At 31.3% G+C, this 27,339-nt stretch overlaps 1 protein-coding gene across 1 annotated transcript in view; it reads left to right on the top strand.

Moving 5' to 3' along the window:
- LOC129217299 (importin subunit beta-1-like) overlaps nucleotides 1-27,339 on the top strand; it is a 69,165-nt gene that overhangs the window by 9,193 nt on the left and 32,633 nt on the right. Inside the window, exons 3-9 of the mRNA XM_054851573.1 lie at nucleotides 763-945; nucleotides 8,203-8,403; nucleotides 8,485-8,697; nucleotides 12,408-12,497; nucleotides 16,241-16,351; nucleotides 20,661-20,762; nucleotides 21,977-22,148. Coding sequence (XP_054707548.1) covers nucleotides 763-945; nucleotides 8,203-8,403; nucleotides 8,485-8,697; nucleotides 12,408-12,497; nucleotides 16,241-16,351; nucleotides 20,661-20,762; nucleotides 21,977-22,148 — 1,072 coding nt within the window. The remainder of the gene's footprint in view (nucleotides 1-762; nucleotides 946-8,202; nucleotides 8,404-8,484; nucleotides 8,698-12,407; nucleotides 12,498-16,240; nucleotides 16,352-20,660; nucleotides 20,763-21,976; nucleotides 22,149-27,339) is intronic.

Genomic DNA, 27,339 nt, shown 5'->3' with positions numbered 1-27,339 from the left:
TTGTGGGAGTTAATAGATGATATATAACCAGCAGCCTAGTAAAATTTAAAAAAAAAAAAAATGTGCAGCAAATAAAATGTTTAGTAATCCAATTTGCTTTCAATCATGTATCCGTGAAAGTAAGATGACATTTTTCATTAATTTATCTACAGATTTTGAAGATAACCATTGTTTAATATTGTTATTAATAAAAAATTATTGGATGATGTATGTATGCACAGCTGCAAATGTATCTGTCCACAGTATGTGTGTCTACATCATTCAGCTAATGTAAATGATCACATGCCAAAATGCATTTGTACTTAATGGGGAATACAATAGGAAAATGATCTGTGATGAAACCCAACTGCAATTAGTTACTAGCTAGAAAATGTCAACAAAAAAAACACTAATTATAGAAAGGAAACTCTTAATTTTTACAAAAACCTGATTGTAATATCTAATGTTATTTAATATAAGGTGTCCAAGTCGATAAGTGCGATATGGTGATTTCATTGTTTAAAATCAGTGCTTTAATCTTAAGAATCTGCTTGATAAAACTAATCGTAATTTTTTAAACCATCGATCTACCTTTAAATATTTTAATCGCAATACAAACTTTATCTGTATCATTTTTGTAGTAAATGGAACTAAATAAAAAGGCGAGATATGCAAAAAAAAAAAGACTTTTTTAAGATCTATCCTAGTGTATATCTTTTCATACTTAAAAACATTCATGTCTTTAGTTATGAACTGATAATTAAAGTGTTCTTTACTTTGCAGCCTGAGTTTCTCAAGTCGCTTTCAGATGTTCTTCAACATGCAAGCAACACTCCTGTGGCCCGTATGGCTGCTGGTTTGCAGCTTAAAAATGCTCTTACTTCAAAGGATGCTAACATTCGGCTCAAATATCAAGAAAGATGGTTGCAATTCCCACTTGATATTCGAAGTTACATAAAGCAAAGTGTGAGTTAACTTATTTCTTGACCCAAGTTCATATTCTATTCAACTTGAGATGTTATAAAATATTAGAAAAAATTTAATTACTAATTAGTAGGTTTAAATTTTTTTAAAAAAAAAAATTTATTTGATATTTAATTTTTATGCGAGCAGTTCTCAAAAGGTGGGAACAAAAAGTTTGAGCAATTTCAAAAATTTTCAAATTTGACATCAATTTTGCTTTTATTCTATAGCATGCATACCTAGAACACAATATATGAATCTGAAAAGACAGCAGGTATTTGTAAAAATTGTTAATTAGCAAATCAAATCAGCAGTCTGTAGGTAACAGATTTTGGACATTGTTGTCCTGTAGGTAAATCATCACAATGTAAGTTTCACCATTTTTGACAATTGTTAATCTGATTTTTAACTTTTCCAATAAAAATTTTTACCACTTTTTGAATTTTGAAATTTAATAATAAAGAGGATATTAATGAAGTATTTGAATGGCTATACATACTGCTCTTTACATATAACAGGGTGGCGACAAATCAGGGAGATCAGGGAAAAGTCAGGGAACTTTATTGATCAGGGAAATATCAGGGAATTTTGAAAAAATAATAAAAATTCAGGGAAAATTGATCAAATGAAATTTTTTTTTTTTTTTGCTTTGCTAAGTTAAACACCCTTTTTTCCTATTCATTTTCTGGCAATTATTTGTTTAAAAAAAAGTAATATTAGTGAGATGTGATTATGCACTGACACATATTTGTGCATTTTTCCCCCCTTAAGGTTAAAGTATTGAATCTTAAGTTATTAACCACAGGATGAATTTCTTAAGCTTCTGTGTCTGTAAAGTTGTTTATTTCACGTAGTTTGAATTTTTCTGCTAGGCGTTCCATGCTACGCAAAATAAACAAACCAACAGGCAAAGAGGAAGTTGCCATTAAAGACTTTGCTCCATTGCCTTTACTCATTGTCTTGAAATAGCTAGCGTACTGTAATCACGATTTCAAGATTTTTTTTTTACAATTGATACTCTAAGAGCTTAAAAGGTATTTTACTTGGCGTTTTCGATTTAATTGCTAAAATTGAATGTTAAATGAAAATCAACTTTGTTTTTTGCCATCTTATTATTCGCTGTCGCTTTAGAATATACGAAGGATTTTTTTTTTATTTTTTATATATATATATATATATATATATATATATATATATATATATATATATATATATATATATATATATATATATACATATTTTCAGAATTTAAAATTCTTTCATTTTAAAACCAAGTTATATACTATACAATTTGAAATCAATTATTGTTTTTTTACATTTCAATGTTTGTTAAAAAAGATTTTTTTTCCGACTAATAATGAAATCATTTGAAATTGAGTTGTGTACATAAGTAAATATTTTTACTATTTTTAATAGTTAAAATGCTGTATTCCTTCGTTAAAACCTAAGTTATTGATTAAAGAATAGCTCAATATGACTGGTTGTTGAAAGGTTCCAATTTGTTTTACATAAATATGTCTATTATTTATGTAAGTAAAACTGCATTACTTCTATACTTTCAAAATTACTTGTTATTCTCGCAGCAACAATTATGCTGCTTAAAAATTCAGTACACTTTTCTAGTTTTATGATGATTAGGTATTTCTTTACGAGTGGTTTTAATAATTTCTTAGAATTCTTATGTTTACAGGATACTGGAAGTGAAGCATTTGTTTTAGATTTCCTATAATATTTCTTGGTAGATACAGGGTTCGTACGGGTCATGGAAATCCTGGAAAGTCATGGAAAAAAAATAAGCAAATTTCAGACCTGGAAAAGTCATGGAAAATTGAAATTTTCATTGAAAGTCATGGAAATTTATTTCAAGTCATGGAAAAATGTCCTGGACAAAGAGAAAGTAACAGTAACTAAAAGAGCATTAGAAATCTGAAGTGATTTAACACTGTAGCGCATAAATGCTATTAAAAGTGGAAAACTGAACGATCCCAAAATCATATCTGAATTTTAAAATCTCATTGCCTCCACTTCTGTCGCAGCCGCTTGCCTTTTTTTGAGATGTGATTTTTCTGCTTGGACATCACTGATTTCGAATAAATTATTATTTTCAACACTTCTTATGTTTCATATTCTGTAGTAGCGAACTTGCACGTACTTGGTTTTGCCACGCCCACTCAAAAAAGGCAATTTTATTGCATCCGAGTTAGGTTCCATCACTTGTAAGAACTTTATTATTAAATTTATCAGAGTTGATCTTAATTTATTGAACATTTTAGAAAATAAAGATCTTTAGTCAGGCGATAGAATATAGAAAAAGAGTAATTCTAATACTTGAAAAGAGTAGTGCCCAACATACGGCCCGCAAAACTAATCTATGTGTAAAAAAATTATGGTGATATTATGATGAAAATTTGTGTATACAACAACATGACGAAAGGTGTATTAAAAATTAGCCAATTAAATTGAATGTATAGTGGATAGTCATAGCGTTGTGACATAACAATTATTTTTGGAATTTAAATTCCCATCAAAATATTAAATCATTAACCATCATATTTGAAACTCTGAGGCAAATAACTTACCATTTTACAACAATTTATTAAATTTTAACTTGGATATATAATTGACATGATCTTCACATTTAGTACATAATAGGAACTCATTAATAACAGATTCGAATCATTAATATCAATGCATTTCTAAATCGCGAAGTTGAGATGCGACGATCACAACTTTTTTCACTCACTAATTTCACCGTCACAAATTATGCATATTTACTCTTCTGCGTGGCGGAGTAGAAGTAATCAGTAATTTTATCACGAAAACAGTCTGTAGATAAAAAAATGATGAATATTTCTTTTAGTTCCTATGAACTACGAAGCACACACTTCCTGATGATTCGGCTGAATGCGTTGGGATTTTTGTTGAACAAGGCGCGAGATATTTTTCATTTTTTCTTCATTTGGTTGAGTTCAACAAAAACGAAATAGGTGTTTCCTTTCCTATTACACAATGTAGTTCAGTTGCAATTTTTCTTCCAAATGAGCCGGAATGCAGAACAAATGAGCATGGAGTCCATGTTGAAGCCGGTAAATTTCAGGATGAGGAGGAATGCGATTGGAGATGACAATATATTACATAATGCAGTTCTTGGTTACGATAAATTTCTTGGGTAAATTTCATTTGTGATTAAACACTGTTACCGTAATATTTTATAGTATCACAGTATATTTTTTTCTTTTTCTCCTATGTCGGCTCCAGCCATTTTTGCACAATTTTAGGGAAGGACGCTTTCTTGAGAGCAACTTGAATGTAAAAAGTTCAACCGCCAACTGAACAGATAAATCAGCTCAGCAAACAAAATGGCAAGGTGACGCTACAGCTCAAATTATCCAATCGGATATCACGCCTACGCTCAATGTCAGGAATCTAACTTGTTCTGGAATTTCTGAACGTATTAATTTATATGCATTTGAAAATGTGCAAATAAGTAAACAAAACAAGTATACTTTTAAATAAGAAGATTGAAAAAACCATTCAGTAATGAATCAAAAAAGATCTGGTTTAGAAACTTAAGGAACTAAACTATGCGACTTTTGTTTAAAGAACCAAAATACTGTCGAGTTACGTAGATGATTAAATGTTCTGTTGACACTAAAAGGCAACTTTTGAAGCAAATGTATTGAAACTTAGTGATGACTCACTCATTCAACCTTTGTCGCATTCAATATCATTCTGCCTGTTTATAAAAAAAAAGTTACATATTTAAGCATCATGTTCGTTTCACTTTATTTTTACGTTACTTAAATTTATATGATGAAGACAAATAAGAATAGTTTAGTTTTTTAATTGTACACTTATATTTTTTTCCATTACAAGTAAGTGCTTCAATGAGGCTGTGGCATTCATGTAGATGTTTTGTTAATGCTCATTTCCAAAAATTAGTAAGTTTGAGATTGAATAGTGCTATTCTTTTCGTATAGCAAGGTCATGAAAACTTTCATTGAAGTCATGAAAAAGTCTTGGAAAAGTCATGGAATTCTTTCATCCAAATAGAGTATGAACCCTGTAGATAATTTAATATACTATTTTTACTAAAAAAAAAAGCTTTTTTTCAAAATATATTTTTTTAATTAACAGCTTAAAATGTTTTAAACACTGCATTTTATTTAATATGCAATGGTTTTCAGGTAGGGTAAAGGAAGAAAACCATTATCCATGGTAACGTAAATCAGGGAAATTCAGTGAACTTAATCAGGGAAAAGTCAGGGAACTTTTTTTCGCCGTTCCTGTCGCCACCCTGTATAATAAAGTTTTGGAATAATTTTTAAGAAGTTGATGAAAGGTAAAAAAAAGCTTCATGGAAATAACTATACAAACTTGTAGCTTCTTTTATTAAATAATATTTGTATTTCTCTGGATTATTAACTTTCATTTCTGCAGATATTTTCCAAACTTAGAATGTACTTCTAATATAAATACAACACAAATTCCATAAAAGAACTTAATTAAATTGTTTAAAGCACTTTTTCAAAACATGTTAATTCAAAAGGCTTACTATCTCTCAAATCTCAAGATAGAATGAAAATTACCAAGTGATATTTGTTTACAAATCAACTGCAGACGATTTTTTTTAACTCTAAAAAATTAAAAATAAAAAAATTGCTAGCGCAGGTGATAAAGTCGCCAAAACTGGTGCAGCTGACGATAAACTACATTTGTCAAACTGGAATTCCCCTCTGGTAACTTTTAGCTTATCGTATACTGTGTTGTCGCCAATGGAGGTTTGCTTGGCGATTTTAGTGCAAAATGACTTTTGTTACGAACATAACCAGCCATGTTTCTACTGTAATTTATGTATTGTTCAATGTGTAACATATTAATTATTCAAAATACCAATGGATTAAAGAAGATAGCATTATAATAACCTTTTTTATTGAGATTAGAAGACAGTGGATCATCAAAAATTATGAATAAACGGACAGAATTATCGGCGTGAAGATTGTAATGCCATTTGGACATCTCACATGTATGTTTAAGAAAAATCATTTTTCTTCTAAGATACTGCATAAAAGCTTATGAAAACACTTTTAAACAATTAAAAATTGTTTCTGAGGATCGATAAATACCTTTAAAACGAAAACATCATATACTTAGTTCTCAAATAATAGCATTGTAAAGATCGTGACTTTTGGACATACATCAAATTTCAAACTTACGTTTTTTTAAAATTGTTTACAAAGTAAATAATCTATCTTTACTTTTATTATTTGTGTAAAATATTAACAAAAAATTATTCTGTGTAAGGTTCATACTTTTTTTTGAAACGTTTGGAAATAATTAAAAAAAAAATTTTTTTTAATGGTACATTTGTTCAGTTAACGTTTTGGTATGTCCAAAATTGTGCCTTTTAGCAAAGAAAATATTTTTTTAAGGGCATTTGAAGAGCATTTTTTCCATAATTTATGTCAATTCTTGTCTCTATACAGTATTATAGTTTAACTCAAAAATTTGAGGTAATTAAAATGAAAGTTATTTGGTGGTGAAGCTTCAAAGTTGAGGTCTGTGTTTGCTCCCACCTTTTGAGAACTGCCCATGCATAAAATTCAGCAGGAGTACCTTAATGTTGGTTTCTGAACAGCTTCAATTTTGCAAAGTATGCTGAGAATCTTCGGCACTACTTACTGCTGAGCCAGTTTAAATTAGCAAAAGAGATATATTTGATCTCTTCGACGTCGTAAATTACATTCCTTCAAAGGAAAAGATTTTAAAATCATCGGCAAAAATGTACCTTAAATTTAAGATTTAAAAATTAACATATCAAAAAAAAAGTGCCTTAATTCACTTTGTCTCGAATCAGGCATGAAGCTTAAATTGTATAACAAAAGAAACTGAAAATTATGATGCTTCGCATAAGCAAATATGCCTTATTTAAATCATATTCATTCAAACAAGGCATTATTGGCAGGCTGCCAGCTTCTGCTTCTCTCCCAACAATAGAAATGCTGATGATTGATATTTCCACAAATTACAATCTTTGATAAATAGAAAAATTGCAAATTTTTAAATACCCGATTCGATTGTCAATTCTTGCTTTCGGGAGAAGTTCAAGTGATCATACATGTGTAGATACACTTAGATTTTAATTTCATAGAATTTTCAGCGTTATCATTCATTAAAGCTTTTCTGAAATTCATTGTTTATCTTAAATGATAATTTTCTGTCATTTAAGGGATTTCTGACTGCAAAAACCTTGATCAGAAATGATTTTTCATCAAATCATTCTTATTCAGGTCACATGTCTGCTTTCCGAGACTATTTTCATGAAAGCAATTTTACATGCTTAAAGACATTTTAAGGAGAATAAGAGATGTAAGCCTTTTCAGAATTGGTATTTGCAAAGCTGTCAATTTTTAAGATTTAGCTGTACATTGAAAGATTTTCGAACGTTTTGTACTGTCTTATGGCATATTTGAGATTTTTGGTTTTAATTTTATGATAAATTGCGATCGGTTGAAGTTTTCTTTTACTTCCAGCACTAATGAGTGCAACTCCTAAAAATATGACCAGATATTTCCGGAATGTTATTCGAAAGATTGTCCTAGAATCCTTAAATCAGGAAAAAGACCACACTTTGCATTTTGCTCGGTTAGCAGTACGGATATAAAGATTGCACACGGAGGAGTTAACATCAGACATATTTTTAGAAAAAAACACCAACATCTGTTAAAAGTGCTATTATTGGGACAGTTTCCCAAGAAGATAAGGATTTTGATGTAATCAATACCAAATACCTCTTCATGTTAGTTTTAGAACAAAATTTGCCGATTGCAGTTGTGGACCATGCTGGTCCATTATTCAGGAAAATTGTTTTGAACAAGTTTTTGAAAGCTGCGAAGCCAGCAACTTTTCAAAGTTCAAGTTCAAAGAAATAAAAGTTTAGTTATTTACCTTTTTTTTTTTTTTTTGCTTATTAAAGCACAGGTAAATAAAGGTAAGGATTTGAAAATATTATAATACTTTAAATTTTAATACTTTGCTTTCTAATGGTCAAAAAGCGTAGAAGTATAGCCACTGCTGTACTTCTGCACCATTGTAAGATTTTTTAAGTTCGCATGTTGGCAGCTATGTTTTTGCAATATCTTATGTTTATTGCTTGTTCTCACTTAAACTGGATTTATTTTTCTGCACTACTTTTTGTTGGAAATGATTTTTTTTTTTTTTTTCAGTGTGTGTTTAAAAATTAACACTTCTTAATTTTAGGTTCTGTCTGCACTTGGTACAGAGACAATTAGACCTAGTTCAGCTGCCCAGTGTGTAGCCTATATAGCTGTTGCAGAATTACCACGTGGTGAGTGGCCAGATCTGATTTTGGTTCTGACCCAAAATGTTACAAATGCTACAAGCACAGAAATGACAAAAGAAGCTACCTTGGAAGCAATTGGTTATATATGTCAAGATATTGTAAGTTGTAAAAATGGATTAACATTATAGTTTTAAATTTAATATTTTTGGTTACAAATTAAAATGTCTTCCCCCCCTTAGGAACCAGATGTTTTAATTTCTCAGTCAAATGATATTCTAACTGCAATTGTTCATGGTATGAGAAAAGATGAACCTAGTGATCACGTTAAACTAGCAGCTACTAATGCTTTGCTGAATTCTTTAGAATTTACTAAAGCAAATTTTGAAAAGGAATCGGAAAGACACTTTATTATGCAGGTTGTGTGTGAAGCTACGCAATCTTCCGATACTAAAGTAAGTTAAAGATTTTTGTTATATTGAAGTTATATACAGTGAAGCACCATTTATACGTTTTTGAAGGGACTATGAAAAAGCGTACAAATGAAAAAACGTGTGATAGGTATGGGTTAATGTGTATTAGACTCTACAGGGACAATTTAAAAAATGTATACAGTATACTCCCGATTATCCGTGTGCGGATTATCCGTGCATCATTTCGAAATCACACTTTTCTAAAGCTTCGATGATGTTATCGATAATATCGACAAAATCATTATCGAAGGTTTAGAATCAGTTGACGCTGAAAATATCTAATAGTGGTTTAAAAGCGACGAATGTGAATCCGGATTTCAATGTCTAACTGACGAAAATATCATTGAACTTGTTACTGAATCAAACGCAAGTGATGATACCGAAAACGAAGATGAACATGAAGATTATACAATTTCACATTCTACTGCTCTAAAATCTGCGGAACATTTATTGGATTACATAAGTGAAAGAAGTTACGATTATGGAGAAATAATTGCTGTAAGAAAAATTCGTACGGACATGCGCAACAATTTAAACAAAAAAAAAAGTATCGCTGTTTTTTTTTTTTTTTTAAGCAATAAATTTCGAAGAAAAGTTCCTGGTTTGTGTGAGTATTTAGTTTTTTCTAATTTCCCCTTAAATAGTTACCCTGCATATTCCTTGAATGATTTTTCGGATTATCCGTGTTTTTGATTATCCGTGCTACGCCGCCAGGTGATTAGCATGGATAATTGGGAGTATACTGTAATTGATAAAACCGTATAAAAGAGAAACCTATAAACGGTGCTTCACTGTATTTTCGTAATGTTTTGGAATTTCCCAACCATTAAGCTTGCATCTTCAGTCTGTGACTCCCTCCTGTAGTATGCATTATTGTGCAGAGCTGTAAGGTGTTCCTTTTTAACCATGTATTTATTCCAGGGATGAAAATCTTCCGCGGATCTGCGATTTTCCGCTTTTTGTATTTTTTTCTTTTCCAGTCTGCCGATTTTCAAGGGATCGATCGCGCTCGCGTTCTTCCCGTCAGGATTTTTGCTGACTCGCGTGTTCTTTCTAAGGTAGAAAGAAGAAAGGAACTTCGTTTCGTGACGTAGAAAGCGTCAGCGTTTATGCATTTCGAAATCCAATTGCATCCGCTTCCCTAACACTCGTTCATTTTTGTCTACTATGCCATCCTATCACTTAAACCTTTATAACTTTGTGTAGACTACTATTTTCAACCCTTCTTGTATGTATTTTATTTTTTACTGAAGACTTGTACTCTCATTGTATTGCCACGTCCATTTCACAGCTACTTTCTAGCGATAGCGCAAATCCCCCTCACCTCCCTTCTGGCCCCGACCTTCCCAACAGGATTCTTGCTGAGGCACATGTTCTTTCTTGAGTAGAAAGAAGTGCTTTTCGCTGTTGGTGAAGAGGGTGAAAGGAGTGAAGGGGGAAATGATGGAGAGTGGCGGTGTTGGGTGCAATCGTTAGACGTAGCTTTTGAAATCAGATTGCATCCGCTTCTGTAACACTTTCTCATTTGTATCTGCTATGCCATTCTACTGCTTAGACATTAATACCTTTTTGTAGACTAATACTTTCAACTCTTCTTATCCTTTATTTATTTTTTTTATGAAGACTGCCATGCCCATTCGAAAATGTTTATCCTATTCCATCCGAGTTAATTTAAGCCAAAATCATTCTTCAAATCTAGTTTTATTGCTTATCAGGCTTACCAAAGATATAGATAGCTCTTGAAGATCTTAAGAAATTCAAATTTATTTTAATTGTACTGTGCTATTTTATTATGACAGACATATAAATATAGGAAGTTAAAGATGCTTATGTTCTCAAATCATGACATAGTGGTTCAAACCTTTTTAACAATTTAAAAATAATCATTTTTATTCTAGTGCCTAAAATGACCATCAAAGCTCAAAAAGTTTTAGATTGGGTTTAGTTTTTTGATGATTTTTATAGAATATACCCAGCTGCTCCACAAAATTTCAAAATGCTCCTCAAATTGTTTCTCCAAGGTTAGCCACACTGATAATGTCATTTTGTAATTATGGTGTCCACTGATTCAGCTTGTATTAAGTGTTTAATTATATGGAAGTTTTATAGCATCAGATGTCAAATTTTAAAGTTTTAATTTCACCTGATTTGTGGGCTATGGGAAATTGAAAGTGGTAATGGAATTGATATATCTGTTAAAATCTTAAATAAATGCAAGCTTACTCTATTTATTCATTTGTTAGCATTTCTACTAGGAAAAAAAAAACATTTATCTATTAATATTTAAAAAACAGTACGGTATCAATATAATTTCGCATAATGTAAAAAATATGCACATACTCAAATTTTAAGTTTCGCAATTTTTCCTCTTTTTTGACTTCAGGCTGTTTTTATCCCTGTTATTCTAAATTTTTAAGCCTCTGAGCTAGGGTGGCCCTTATTTTTCAACTTTGTTAAAAGTTAGTTCTCCTCCCCCCTATTTTGTTCCAATGGACAAAAAAAATGATGAGTAAAATATAAGAAATGTAATTTAGTTTGGGCATTATAATTTAGTTTGCATTTTATTAACTTTGTTAGCATGCAGTGTTGTCTATAACTGCATCCTTGACGCTTAAAGTTGAGCATTTTTCCTCTTTTCTGTTCAGAATATCATTCTTGAGTTTTTGGGAGGTGGCACCCCTCAAGTATCAATATTTATTTTCCGTTCTTCATTATATTAAATTATACTAGAAATGTTATATGTATAGTTTTTAAAATAATTTTAACAAAAAAAAAATTCGGGCCGGGGTTCATCATTTAACTTTTTGACCCAAGACACTGTTCAAAAGCACAGAATTTCATTTAAAACTTATAAATTCCGTGATTTTTACAAAAATAAAAAAAAATATTTTATTTGTTTACCTCCTAACAAAGCGTACTAAATATAGAAAATTTGAAAAATCAGATTCCTATTGCGGATGCAAAGAGATTGCAATCCTCAAAGTGAAGGTATGAAAAATATAAAAACAGTGTGTAAAATAAACATTTTTGATAAAATTATTTTAGAATTGCAATTAAGTCCTATGATAAACATATCATTAATATCTGGACACAGTTAAAGTAAAAAATAAACCATTGATTCAGCATTTTAATTTTTGGCTCTTAAAAGAAAATGAAATTCCACTTTAAAAACTTGAAATAAGCGTTGTTGCGAGAATAGACTTTTCATTTATTTGCATCCATAAAGCAAAGTTAGCTTGAAAAAAGAATAAAATATGATTCTCATATCGGATGTAAAAAAAAATTTCTAAAGGGAGGCATCTTAAGAAAAAAAACGGAAAATAACAGTTGATTTGAAGTTAATTATCCTTTTCAGCATCGAAAAATCAAACCCATGTAACTTTCTCCCAAAATAAGTTAAACATCACACCACCAGACTATAAAGTGGCCACTGGCCACAAACAGTTAAATATCCATAAAGACACAAGTTTGAAGTTGGTAAAACCCTATCTGAAACAATCATATTCCCTTTCCCCAATATCCTTTGCAGTTTTAAGTTCATTTTTACAACAACACAGCTTTTTCAGAGAAGTTTACAACAACACTCAGAGAAGTTTACAACCTGGCCAGATCCCTGCTAACATCCTTATGTTTTAAGTTCAATAGATATTGCTTTAAAATAGCTATTTTATTTCTTTTTTATTTATAAATAGGTGAGAGTAGCTGCTCTTCAGTGCTTAGTAAAGATAATGTCCCTTTATTATCAGTACATGGAGACATATATGGGACCAGCACTTTTTGCTGTAAGTATATGTATTGTTTTTTATCTCTGTTTTGCTTCAGTATGAAACATTTGGGTAATGTAAATAATGCTAGCTTAATTCAAAAATTTGATTACATCAAATATTTTACTTTTCAGAATGTAGAATTATTTTGAGTAAGGATATAAATTTTCAATAAAAATTGAATTGTACATTAAGGTGGGCCAAAAATAAATTTTCAGTAAGAAATTTCTAATAGCAAAAAAGAGTTTTGTATTGGCATCCTAAATATGAGAATTTCAAAATTTAATCTTTTTCCAGCTGCGCATAAGCTTAAAGTTTAAAAAATAGGTTAAAAAGCAAATTAACACTCTTCATATGTCTTAAGTTATTCACATTCCTTTACACTTTTTAGTTTGCGCATGAGCTGTATGATTTTGTGAAATCAACCTAAAATCTACTTTTTTCAGCTTTTGATGCATATTAATGTTTCTTCATGGTCCAGTTTTTCTTTTTTTATTATAAATGTGTTCTACTTAGCTCTTTCTTGGAAATGCAATGCTATTTTATTACATTAACAACCCTGAACCCACGATAAGAAGCTGGTTGCACCTTTTCAATGGCTGGAAAAAGAACAGGGAAGTATTACCGTATTATTAATAAAGCTTTAACTGATATAAACTTTAAGTTTTAGAAAATTTCTTAAAAAGCAAGCAAAAGTATTTGATGGATACTTGTCAATATAATAGAAAAAGAAAAATGTGACCCTGATCTCACTCGCACAAAACAAAGACCTTTGTAATATTCAGTTACTATTGTTCATTAACTAGTTCTAACAGTTCTGGGGCAGTATATTTTTCAAACTGAACTGCTATTGAGATGAAACCATATTGTAATTACAACTATTGTTTATTCAGATTTTGGAAATCCTAGGTGTTATGCAAAACCAAGTCATCCCTTAAAAACTTTTTGTTTTTATTCATTGAATCAAAACTTCCGTAATGTATTTGCATGTTTTGTATTGGTTTTAGCATTATTTATGAAAATTACATTTTCTATTTGAAAATAGTGTTTCTAGCTCCAATCTTTACCATAACATTTTATATTGTTTGTTCGTAACAGTCTGGGGTGTCAGTTTTCAGTCTTTTGACTTATTTCCATCTCGAAAAAAAAATGAAAGAGTTGGCCTTAACAAGAAAGCTAAAAAGTAATAATGAGTGTTAAAGTTGGGTAAGTTGAGGTTTTTAAGTATGTTTAAAAAATTCCTAGTGATAAAAAATGAAAATTTTCTTGTTATTTCTTTCAAATCATTTGTAGAGTTTTCGTTAAAATCTTCTGTTGAACATTTTTCATAGACTTTTTTTTTAGGTTTAAAGTTCTGTGTACAATCCTTTTACTTAAAAACTAAATTTAAGACACACATCTAATTGAAATTTTTCAGTCCTTAATTTTTGCAGCTTTTACCCTTAGTAATACAGTCAAACCCCGCTATAACGAACCCTCAACGGACTGACTTGAGAGATCGCTATAACCGGGGGTTTGCTACATCCGATTTTCCAAAAAAATAGTCAAAATTCGGTAATATTTTACAATAATAAATATCATACTTGCACAATGACTTCATTAGTAGTTAGGGTAATAAAATAAAGTTTTAGAAATAACTAGTAACTATGTATATTTTACTCAATAATAAGCAAATTAAAATTTTAGCTTTTTTTTATTTATCAGTAGCATGGAAGAAAGACGTTATTTTCGGTTGAAAACTTTTAGATTTTATATACACATCATTAACTTTTTTCTCAACTACTGCAAAAGAATCCACAATATGTTTGTCAATGTTTTCAGTCGCAAAAAAAATGTTCAAAATATTTACAGCTGCTTTTGCAGCGGAAATGGACGGTCCTGGATTTGCATCTTCCGTTCCTTCATCATTGTCCGAAGAATCGTCATCCATACCTAAAGTCAAGTTCATCTTTTCGCTAACTTCTGGTACGATATCGCTGTCACTAATTTCGCCAGATGTAGCAACATCGTGATCACAAGATTCGAAATGTTCAATTTCACTTTGAGGAAATATGTGCACTCCGTGTTTTTCCAGCCACTTGGAAATGGGAAGGTTATCGTCCTCATCATTGCCTTTATCTTCATTCTGTTGCATTTTTCTAAGTCCAGCATGACGAAAACAGTTTCTGATAGTTGAGTCAGATACCATCCTCCAAGATTTTAACCAAAATAATGGCATCAAGGAGGGAAATGTCACAGTCCTTGCTGTTATCGTAACATTCTAAAATACGCAAGATTAGCTGTTTTCTGTAATGACATTTAAGGCTACGAATTACTCCCTGGTCCATCGGTTGCATTACTGAAGTAGTGTTGGGAGGGAGAAAAACTACTTTAATCCATTGTAAGTTCCTTGGTTCAACGTGTGCTGAACAATTATCTATCAGCACAACAATTTTTCTTTTCCCTTGGGACAGCTCCTTATCCCATTGTTGGAGATACTCTTGGAACAAGTCAGCAGTCATCCAAGATTTTTTGTTTGATTTATAAACTACAGGGAGTTTCTTCACGTTCTTAAAGCACCTGGGCTTATTCGATTTTCCAATAACCATCAACTTTTGTTTTTCAGAGCCAGTCATGTTAGCACAAACAAGAAGGGTTATCCTTATGTTGGAGTGTTTTCTGCCGACACATTTTTCACCTTTTAACTTAAATGTTTGATTTGGAGTCAGCTTATAAAATAAGCCCGCTTCGTCAGCGTTAAAAATATCCTTTTCGTCGTTATCTCGAAGAATGATGTCCGGCCACACATTTTGCATCCAATCCTTCATATCAGAAGAGCACAGACTTGCAGCTTCACCCACAGCTTTTCCACTCGTTATGTTGTGCCGTTTCTTGAATCTATCCAACCACCTGTTAGAACAGACAAAACCTTTTTCATTAAAATGTTCGGCAAATTCATTTGCCTTTGCCTGCAGAATGGCTCCCGTTATCAGTACATTTCTGTTCCTCTGCAGTGTGAACCACTTAAATAACGCTTCGTCTACATTTTGCCTTTCTGCTTTTCGCATTTTTTTACAGCGGTTTATGTTTCTTTCATAGGCAGAAACAATTGCACCACGGTTCTTTCAAATAGTGGCTACAGTAGATTTTGAGAGCGAAAATGTTTTGCAAAGTGAGGATTGGGTTTCTCCACTTTCTAATTTGCGAATTAATTGCACTTTTTCTTCAACAGAAAATGCTTTGCGTTTATTTCCACTGGCCATGATGATTTCTACCTAGTTCACACGATTATCCGCAGTGGAAAGGAAACTAAAAATCAGAGCAAACACATGAGTGACCAATAAGCTCGTCCTCTGACTAAAACCAGTTGAGAAAATTGAGGGAGCTTGAAAATCGCCCCCCCCCCCCCCCGGAGAAGCAGCTGCTCTTGCAAGGAACAATAAAGGAGGAATGTGGTTTGGACTGGGGATTTCCTAGAAAAAGGGGTGAACATTGTAGAAGATGGAGTTTGCTGAAAGAACAAATGCTAAAGAATTTCATTGGGGCATGTGCAAAGAACTTAAAAATTCAGACCTTTTAGGATCATTATAGCCGATTTTTTCGTGTTTCTGGATCGTTATAAGCATATGGAATTGTATTAATGACATAGGGCTTCAGTTCGGACCAATTAAATGGTTTGCTACAACCGAGGGATTGCTATATCCCGGGTTCGGTATAGAAGGGTTTGACTGTAGTATCAAATTGCCTCAAATGAATCTAACCAAGTTACTTACTCTTTTTAGATTACTATGGAAGCCATGAAAAGCGAGATTGATGAAGTTGCACTTCAAGGAATTGAATTTTGGTCCAACGTTTGTGATGAAGAAGTTGATTTAGATATCGAAGCCACTGAGGTAATTGGAGGTTTCTAACATAGCTTTGTAATACTAATCAGGGGTGATTGCATTCCTGTATTTTACAGGGTTTCCGCCAGAAAAACCTATTTTTCTATCATTTATGATAATTGAATATGAGGTTCCGAATTAGTCGCTTGTCTTTTCAATACAACCCCGGGGGTCCCATATATGGGCAAGTTACCTCAGTGACAGGAACAAGGGGCCCTTGGGGAGTGATGTCTTTTCAATATAATGAATTTGAGCGACATTAGTGAAATGCCTAACGTCCAAATCAAAAATGAATAGATTCAGCCGTGTTGGTTGGCAAGTTTTTGATAAATGGGGGTTTTAACCAGTTTTTGCTGTCATGTCAAAAACCCCTTTTTGACTGAATTGTCCAAAACCTAAATTTCTGTTTAAAGCTTGTCTGAAACTAGAATATTGCCAACAAAATTTCCTTAACGTATAATCCTTAGTTTTATAAATTTTGAGTTTATTCATTCAAGGCAGTTTTTTAACTGTTTTATATTTTAAAAATTATGTGCCATAAAAATCAAACATGATTTTGATTCAACAAGTTACTTGTCTATGAAATAAGAGCTATTATTATCAGGGTTGTTTGGTTTAAACCAAGTGGTCTGTAAAAAAAACTTTTTTTTTTTTTCCAAAATTATTTTTTTCTTTTTGGGAAAAACTTCGTTTTCCCCCAAATGTTTTCATGAATTTTACATATTATTGCAAAGAGTAAAATCTAATTGATACAAAATAACTAACAAAACTTCGTAGATAAACTACAGATTTATCTAATAAATTTAGAAACTTATATTTTTTAAGGTAATGCAAGTTTGCTAAATAGTTTTTCTTTTGTTTTTTTCTATCTTTAAATCAATGCAGCTTTCCTGATAGGTACATAAATATATAAGCGAGACCAACTAATTTTTTTTTTAATTACAAGGAGAAAAAACCCCAAGTAGCTCTTTTTTTATTTATTCAATTGTTATTAGTTTTCAGTCTTTTGCATTTCAAAATAGTCTGAAAAGCATATTCCGACTAAAACTTCATTTACTACCTAATTTGCTTGATTACTTAAGATTTAAAGATTATGTACCATTTAAGCGATGCATAGTGTATAAAAGTTTTAATTCTAAAATATTTAAATGACAGACAAAATAACAAAAGTCCAAGTACACGAAGAGTAGGCATAAAATTCGGCTTATACCTGCAAACTTTTTACATCTCCGATAGATGATGCAGTCGAGCAAGAAAAGAAAATATATAAAATTATGAAAACTGGAAATTGTAACTCGGTGCTCTTATTGAAAAAAAGAATTAATGCATAATTTTCACTTTTCAAAGAACACTTTCTATCCCAATATAATAAAAGAAGTCTAATTTGTGAATTGTTTAAGAATCAATAAACATTCATTTTTATGACAGTCTTCATTATTAAAATATGTAAAGAGTATTTTCCTACTGAGATTTTTTTATTTATTTTCTTTGATAAAAAAATATATATTCAAAATGCATTAAACCAGGATAAATAATGTCTATAACGGAAAACATAATGATTTTCTTAAAACCTACTTGTCCTGTTTCTATAATTGTTGTCACTGACACATTAGGTAAATAAATTACATGATTTGTAGCATTTTCTTTTAATCCTTAATTGAAATATGCATTGATCTTTTGGTTTTTAAAGTTCTGTAATGTACATCAGACTTGTCATTAATTTGTATGTACTGCAAATCTTTTCTATGTTTAAAAGTGTGATTTTAATTTCACTTTTATTTTATTTATGGTAGATAGCTATGATTATGAGGAAATTAATTTAAACGAATTTATTCTTGATTATTTGTAGTAGTTAATAATGTCTGAATTATCATAGTAAATTAATTTGATTATTTATACCTAGGCACATTTACGTATTGTATTTTTTATAATAGTTACAAGATTTAAAAAAAATATTCTCCTATAGAGATCTTGACGTTTCAGGAAATTCAATTACTAGATTTCACTCTTAATTATTTAATTACGAAAAAATAAAGTACAAAAATTAATATTAAACTTTCCTTAACAAATTATTGATAAAAATTTTTATGATTTTCTTAAAATAAAATTGTTTTTCCTATAAATAGTGAAAAAACCAAATAAACCCGGTGTAAACCAAAAAACAAGTTTTTTTTTTTTTTTTTTTCAAAAATCTTTTTTTTTTACGAACCCTGATTATTATTGTATGAGTTAGTCACTTTGATCCTTGCATATGGTAATAATACACTTATAACAAATTATATTGCTGTTTTTCTATGAATTTAGACATACTTGTTATGAATTTGAAGGAAACATCATTACCCGTCAGTTAACATGTGATACAGTATGAAAGTAGCAATTTTTAGTTGCATATGAATTCATAAATGTTGCCCATTATTTAATTCTTGAAGAAAAAACAGGGTTTCTACACTTTGAGAAAACTAGGACTTGGTTGGAGAGTTCATTTTGTCCTCAAAAAATTGGGGAAATGCCAGATTTTCGCAAAAATGACCTGAAAATTGTATGGAGATACATTTCTGTTTACATCGGTGCATGAAAATTGGAGAAGTGATAAGTGGTCAATAAAATGCTCTATGTAACTATTCCCCTCAGTCTAGCTCTCTGACTTTTATTTGGACCAATGAAAGTGCAGCATACTGTCTTTAGCTGCATTGCAATAACTAGATCAGTGAGCTTATATAATGCAAGTATCATAGCGCATAGTAATATTATAGCTCATTGAGCTGGATTGGGTATTAGAGTCGTCGTAGAGAGCTGTGCTGGGATTGATTTCTGCATGATTTAGTGCAGAGTTCAGAGGGTTGCTGGGAAAGGGATGTTAGTCTCTCATAGCATTGATATTGTTAATGTTTCATTCAGTGCAGGTTTTGAATTGGAAAGCATGCACCTGTTAGTGAGCATGAAGTGTTGCACTAGTGTTTCTTCCCAATAGATAACTTTGATATAAAGATTTCTGCAATTTAATAATACATTTCAATGGCCTGGATTCGACTGCATTGAATGTCTGTGCTCTTCAATTTAATGATCTTTTTCCAGTCCCTTGACAATCTTTAAATCAGGGTTATATTGTATCGGGTACACAAAGCATAAAAAGCCCTGGCATAAGAAATTATATTTGGAAGGAAGATGTGCTTATTGCAGAAAATTTATGGGCAGCAGATTTAGATAAAATTTAAAACTGCATGTGAATGAAAATGAGTTCTAAAAATTTTTCTGCTAAGAAACATTGCTCCTCCAGAACCTTATATCCCAATCAACAGGAAAAAAATTTTTAAGTTAAGAGTGAGTAAGGTATTACTAAGCAACTAGAATGTTTTTTCAATTATATTTACACTTTTCTTAGTATTATTAATTGGGGCAGCTCAAAATTGGCGATCAACATTTATTGCTCATTAAAACAAATTTCCGAAATTTTTTTTTTAAATATCGATTTTCTGTGAACAGCATTTGTGTGCTCGTCTATATTGTCTGAATGGGCAGTAACGATAATGTCTCATTTATCATATAACAGCTTTGTAGATGTTTTAGGTTTTTTCATAACATGAACTATAAAGCCAAAAATGTCAGTTTTGGGAGTCTCAAAAATGGCTTATGTTGTGTTTTGATTAGCTCCTTGTTGCTGAAAGATATTTCTTCAAGTTTTGAGGAGGCACTGAACACTGTTGGACAAAAGACAGACATAAGATGTTTTCCAGAGAATGATAAACAGATTAGTGTACTTAATTTAAATTTGGGTTCTCCAGGCCATGCTACTGCACAAGGCTTATACGAAAAATTTTATGATGGAACAATTGAACTAAAACGGCAAAATTTGTTACAAATATCTACGGATAGTTGAATTACCAACCTGAAATTTTGGCATGAATTTTGTTCTCAACTTAAAGAGCAAAGGGTTTACCCACTTGAACTTAGGTACTTATAAGAAAGAATAATCTGAAATGTTATGAATGACGAAAGTATTGCTTGCTTTAAGCATGGTTTCTTTGTTAAAAGCGAGTTATACTTCCATAGACTTAACAAAACAATTTAATGTTTTTTATCAACTTGTGAAGGGGAAAAAACTTTTCAAACTGCAACTGTAAGTTAATGTAAATTCTACTTTTGCCACTTTGGCAAAACCCTATTGTTGTAGGATGGGAAAAACTTTTTCTCCCATGGCTAAAACGCACCAACCCTATTTTCGATTTTAAATTATCAATTACGTACATTTGCTGCATTGCAGTCATTTGTTTTGTTAATTTGCTATTCATTGATTTCGTTTCTCTTGTAAATTCTTTAGGCTGCAGAGCAAGGAATGCCACCTGCCAGAACATCAAGATTTTATGCCAAAGGTGCTCTTCAATATTTAGTGCCAATTTTAATGCAGACTCTAACAAAACAGGTAAGTTTCAGAGTGGTATAAAAATTTTGATCCATTCTAGTATGATTTAATGCAATTGCATAAAATCGGTTCTTTTTGTTGGAAAAATCTTCCAAGTGTTAAAAGATAACAAACTTCAAATTTAATACCCACTTTTTTTTCTCATAATGATCCACTTGATTTAGAGAAGGAAATTTTAAAACAAAAATCTTGTTTGAAAAAGTTAAAGTGTGATCATCTTATATCTTTAAACGAGCAATTCTTGTGACTAAGTATATAAGTACATATATATATATTTCTAATCTCGGAAACGGCTCTAACGTTTTGGATGAAATTATGGATTTTATTGCAGTTTTGCATTCTAAGTTCATCTACATCAGTGTTTTTTCTGTAAAAACGTGATTTTTTACAAAAAAGTTTTTAATATAAAGTCTAAGTTAAGCCTTGAAAAAAAACGAATTGACGCATCAGGCAGAGGATTTGCAACCATAACAATAAAAATTTGTCTTTTCCCGCTTTAAAATGAACTTGCTTAGGGTTGCCAGGCTTGGCTGATATTAGCCACTTTGGCTAATTTCAATCACACTTGGCTAAAAACAGTTCAAAAGCATTATGTAAGTTGATGTAAGGGTTTTTTTTTTCAGCAAAACTATTGCTTGACCGTCTTATTTTATTTACTTATTTTCTTTTTTACACTTCAAATAGTTTTTTTTTATGTGATGCTTTTCAAGTATATTTGAAAAAGTATCGAACCTTAGAAAAGCACAAGCCGACAAAATAGTTCTTTTAAAGCCAAGCAAGGCTCGATCGTCCAGGTACTATAATTTAAGAAACAATAAGGTTGAACTCTGTTAAATAAAAAAAAAGGCAAGAATTTGAGTATGTTCGTGCTAAATATTACTCATCAATCAATTAATCCAGCATAAAGCTATGCTCAGACGGTACTACTCGCATTCTAAAAAACTTGATACTTTTTGTCCCCTTCTGATTTTATTTGAGTTTGCAACTATGCAGATGCATTAATTTTTTCTCTTGAAATATTTATATATTCAATAAGTACTCATTTATGTCTAAAATGTGAATTCATACTTGTAAATATTAAATTGGAGATGGATGTTCTCCCTAAGAATATTTTAGAGAATTTTAAATCGTTTAGTAGGCCAGTAAGTGTTAGTGAGTGCTGTAATGTATCCACTGTGTATTCTTAGTTATATTTACCCATGTTTCTATTTTAGGAAGAACATGATGATGAAGATGATTGGATTCCATGTAAAGCAGCTGGAGTATGCCTTATGTTGATGGCTGCTTGTTGCGAAGACGATATCGTCCCTCATGTTCTACCATTTGTTAAAAACAATATCAAACATGTTGATTGGCGATATAGGGATGCAGCGGTGATGGCATTTGGTTAGTTAAACAAAATTTTCCAGGTTTCAGCCCTGTTTGATTTTTAAAGACTTTTATAAATTACTTTCTTGTCATAATGCCTGCCGATTTCACTTTTTGATTTTCGAAAAACAATGAAGAATAATAGTAGTGATAAAGCTGAAGCATAGATTTGGTTGTTGGGCATTTTTAAACTTTTAAAATAGTTCAGGTTTTAAATGCCTAAGTTTCCAAAAAACAAAGCATGATTGAATGTTTTCTTTAACTGCAAACTAATGAAAACAACACAAAACGTGCTGCAAATTGTTTTTATTTTATTTTTTTATTTTAAATTTTCTTGGGAAATGACAAATTTTATTCGAAAAACTTAATTTTATCCTCATTGCCTTGGACGCAAATATGCTATAAACTTTTCAACTAAGTTCGAGTTAATGAACATTTATTATTTTACTAGTGGTACCTGCACGGTTTTGCCCGTAGTAGAAAAATTAAAAGGTCTTTCGGTTCGCCTGTATATTTACAAATGTATGGTGAATTTTCTTGCCAATTGGCTTGTACCCATGTTACGGTTCTTCGTTATGATTTCATAATTTACTCGTCCATCTTTTGATAGTTTTGTTCTTAAAATTAGAATAGAAAAGGAACCATATCGAATTTTCGAAAAATCGCTTTGAGGTGCACACCCCCATGCTACAAACTAACTTTGTGCCAAATTTCATGAAAATCAGCTGAACTGTTTAGGCGCTATGCGCGTCACAGAGATCCAGACATCCTCCGGACAGAGAGACTTTCAACTTTATTATTAGTAAAGAAAATTGTTTTCATGCTTCAAATTCAAAAAATTTTGATTTATTTTTTGGCATTAGCCGCTATCTTTGGTGATTCCCAAGAAAGAGGTACACAAGACTTTAAGTGCCTAAGTTTCCAAAAATGGAACTGGATGCTGATTGCAATGAAAATTATTAAAAATAACGAATCTCTCTTTTTTTTTTTTTTTTTTTGAAAATGCAAAATTTTAATTTCAGAATATTTTACTCTGATTTAGAAACTTATATGTTAAAAGCAGACTTTATTTCAGTTTTTTAAGGATTATTAATTATTTATAACTACTTTTATGCTACAAAATCAATCTACTTTTCTTAAATGTTTCACTTAGACGCCATATTTGGTCGTTGCATGATGGAAGTAGATGTTTATCTCAACAAACTATTGAAAGTAACATAAAATGTGCAATAAATTATAAATTTCTTTAAATATTAATTTTTTTCTAGAAATGAAAATTCATTTTAATGTAAGTATCCTTTAATATGGTAATGGCACCAGTGACAGACATGCTTAAGAGGACTGATCAGACAAATTTTCTAGCTTTCGGAAGAGAGAAAGCTGTAGCGTTTTTCTTCCCCCTCTACGTGGAGCGGCTACGTCGACCGAAATCTTCTACACAATCGGTGTTTTGTGCCTAACTTTCCTTTCCTTATGCACTGAAACTCGAAATTTTGTTAATTTTATATTCGTTATTTGTTTTCTAAATTTGATTTATTAAAATGCTTTCACATGCTACTTTTTATGCACAAGAAGGATATGCAGTAGGATCATTAACATTTCCTTTTCCTTCGAAATGCAGCATTATCAATCTGCAAATCCAAAGCATTCGCAGGATTGATAAAGGAGCATTCCAAGGTATTTTTGACATTTGTGTAGAGTCCGTAACATGACCTTTTTTGCCATAACTTTTTAATTTACCGTTTGATTTGCAAATTATTTTAATTTGAGCTGGTGTGTTGGTAGGAAAAGATCAAAATAAAATAATATGCTAATCAAACAGTAAATTAAAAAGTTATGGCAAAAAAGGCCATGTTACGGACTCTACATAAATGTCAAAAATACCTTGGAATGCCCCTAAAACAAGTTATGGATCGCGTTTGCGATTCGAATTTGCCGCTCTTGTTCATCAAATATTACCGTCCAGCACCAGGCAAATGGACGCGAAATTCCTGAGGTATGGCTAAAGTAGCCAAAATCAAACAATTATTCAAAATTTGAGGAATCTGCCAAAACAAGGCCCCCTACCTCCCTCCCAATTTTAAAGAAACTACTTTGACTTGAAATGATATTTTCGAATAAAAGCACAGCTGTTACTTTTGTATAACAGTTATATTCCAGTATTATTTTAATTTTTTACAATCTATATTCTGTAGCATTTGATCTATTTCAGCCTCTGCTTCACATTTTAAAAGTTGATTATGAAAATTAAGTTTAAGAACTTCATTGGACGCTGCGACACCATCGTTAACTTTCTATAATAGTAAGATACTAAACCAGAAGTCAGTAAATTTAATAATCAATTAAATTCATCCTGATTTATTTAAACACACTGGTATGATAAATTATAAATTCATTTGTAGAAATGTGAATCGAAATAAAAGTAACGAAAAAAGAATTATGATTATGAAAAGTTTTCTGCATTAATTTCCATATTTGTCAAGCTCTATGGGGATGACAGAATCCTTAATCACCCCCCCCCCCCTACGCCACTTATCGATACGAATTATCAGGGAACGTATTTTTCGGATTTGAAACATACTATTTTAATTCATAGGGTAAATTTTAGAATTAGCAAAGCGTTCGAAAAAATATCAGATTTGTTTCAGAAGTTTTTTAATCAAAGATTGCAGTTTTGAATCAATACTTACCTTTTTTTTTTTCAATGTCCTTTTTTTCGAGTTTGTGCATAGTAGTTGATTTATCTATGTTCTTAAAAGCAAGAGTTTTGAATAAATTTCAGGTTTTCTTTTCAGATTTTTTGTTTACGTTAAATGTTTCACGAAAAGAATACTAATGAATCGGAACAGTGTAAAATTTATACCATAAGAACAGTGGCACCGGCACAAAACCTGTGGCTCAAGGAACACATACAATCTGTGAAGTTGATACGTGTGACCCGTAGTCTTCTTTAAACTCAACAAATCGAAAAGCACGTTTAATGAGAACGTCAAAAATTGAGCTAAATATTCAGAATTGGTTTCTGATAAACTTATGCAATTAAAAAAGAGATGGATCAAGTAATGATTACATCAATTATTTGTTTTTAATTTTTATTCTTTTTTCTCATTTTCACATGTAATTTTTAAAAATGTTGAACATTTTCAAATTTTAGTTATTTTCTGAACCGCGAGAACTATTTTAATATGAGGTGTGGTCTCAAGTAGAAAAAGGTTTGGCACCACTGCCATAAGAGATTAAAAAATCATCAAAAATATTTTTAATTTCTGTATGAAGTATGAGTTTAACTTTATTTCTGGAAACACTTCTGAAAACAATTGCAAAAAAATGTCCCCTGTAGCCCAAGCTTGCTTATTATAACTCCAGTTTATTACGTTTTATCTGCAATCTTAGAAGTTTGAATTTTTAAAGATTGGAAAGTTTTGTGTATTTGCATGAAATGAAATTACATACCTTTCCTAGCATCCGTTTTATTTCTACCTACATTCGTACCATAAGATGGAAAAACGCAGAACTTCGAGGCTGTTAAGAAACCTCTCTCTAAATGTTAAAATTATGAGCTCAAACTTTACAATCATTATTTTTTACATAGGTGAAACCAAATGGGAGAGCAAAACCAATAAAATAAAAAATAATAAAAAGGCTTATTTTGGACCACTCTAATTTACCATGCTGTTTCATATAAGCTGAAAAAGTTGCCATCATAAACAGGGGCGGATACAGAAAAATCTTTTGGAGGAGGCCCGGAAAATTGAATTTCCTCCCCCCGCCTTTTCGATGTTTAACAACAGAGTTTTAATGACTTTATTTTTAATGGTTTTGCAGTCAATGAATCTACTTCTAAATATAGGAATATTATGCACTAATATATTTTGAATGTGGACGGAAAACATCTTCAACGTTTCAAGCCAATTAAATACAGGGATGAAAATCTTCCGCGATTTTCCGCTTTTTGTATTTTTTTCATTTCCCGGACGCAGAGCATTTTCCAGCGATCGATCGCGATCGCGTTCTTCCCGTCAAGATTTTTGCTGACTCACGTGTTCTTTCTAAGGTAGAAATAAGGAAGGAGCTTCCTTTTGTGAGTGGGGTGGGAAAAAGGCTCGAGAATGACATAGAAAGCGTCGGCGTTTATGCATTTCGAAATCCGATTGCATCCGCTTCCATAACACTTGCTCATTTTTGTCTACTATGCCATCCTATCACTTAAACCTTTATAACTTTTTGTGGACTATTATTTTCAACCTTCTTGTATGTATTTTGTTTTTTGCTGAAGACTTGTACGCTCATTGTTTTGCCATGCCCATTTCACAGTCACTTTCTAGCGATCGTGCAAATACCCCCTCACCTCCCTTCTGGCCACGACCTTCCCATCAGGATTCTTGGTGAGGCATGCATTATTTCTTGAGTAAAAAGAAGCAAGGAACTTTTTGCTGTGTTGGTGAAGAGGGTGAAATAGGAATGGCGGGAGAAATGCTGGAGAGTGATGATGGGTGCAATCGTTAGATGTAGCTTTTGAAATCAGATTGCATCTGCTTCTGTTACACTCTCTCATTTTTATCTGCTATGCCATACTACTGTTTAGACATTAATACCTTTTTGTTGACTAATATTTTTAACCCTTATACTTTATTTTTTATGAAGACTGCCACGCCCATTCAAATATGTTTATTCTATTCCATCCGAGTTAATTTAAGATAACATCGTTCTTCAAATCTAGTTTTAATGCTTATCATGCTTACCAAAGGTCTTAATACATTCAAATTTATTTTAATTATAATGTGCTATTTTATTATAAGACATGTAAATGTATCAAATTAAAGATGCTTATCTTCTCAAATCATGACATAGTGTTTAAAACTTTTTTATGAATTTAAAAATAATCATTTTTATGCTAGTGTTTAAAATGACCATCAAAGCTCAAAAAGTTTTAGATTGGGTTTAGTTTTTTAATGGTTTTTGTAGAATATACCCAGCTGCTCCATAAAAAGGTTAGCTACACTGATAATGTCATTTTGTAATCATGGTGTTTAATGATTCAGCTTGTATTAAGTGTTTAATTATATGGAAGTTTTATAGCATTATATGTCACATTATAAAGTTTTAATTTCACCTGATTTGTGGGCTATGGGAAAATGAAAGTGGTAAATAGAATTGAAATATCTATTAAAATCTTAAATAAATGCAAGCTTATTTTATTTATTCATTT

The sequence above is a fragment of the Uloborus diversus genome, chromosome 2 (genome assembly GCF_026930045.1).
Source record: "Uloborus diversus isolate 005 chromosome 2, Udiv.v.3.1, whole genome shotgun sequence".
Classification (NCBI taxonomy): Eukaryota; Metazoa; Arthropoda; class Arachnida; order Araneae; family Uloboridae; genus Uloborus; species Uloborus diversus.
The sequence above is the reverse complement of the archived record's forward strand: the minus strand, read 5'-3'. Positions and strand labels throughout refer to the sequence as shown.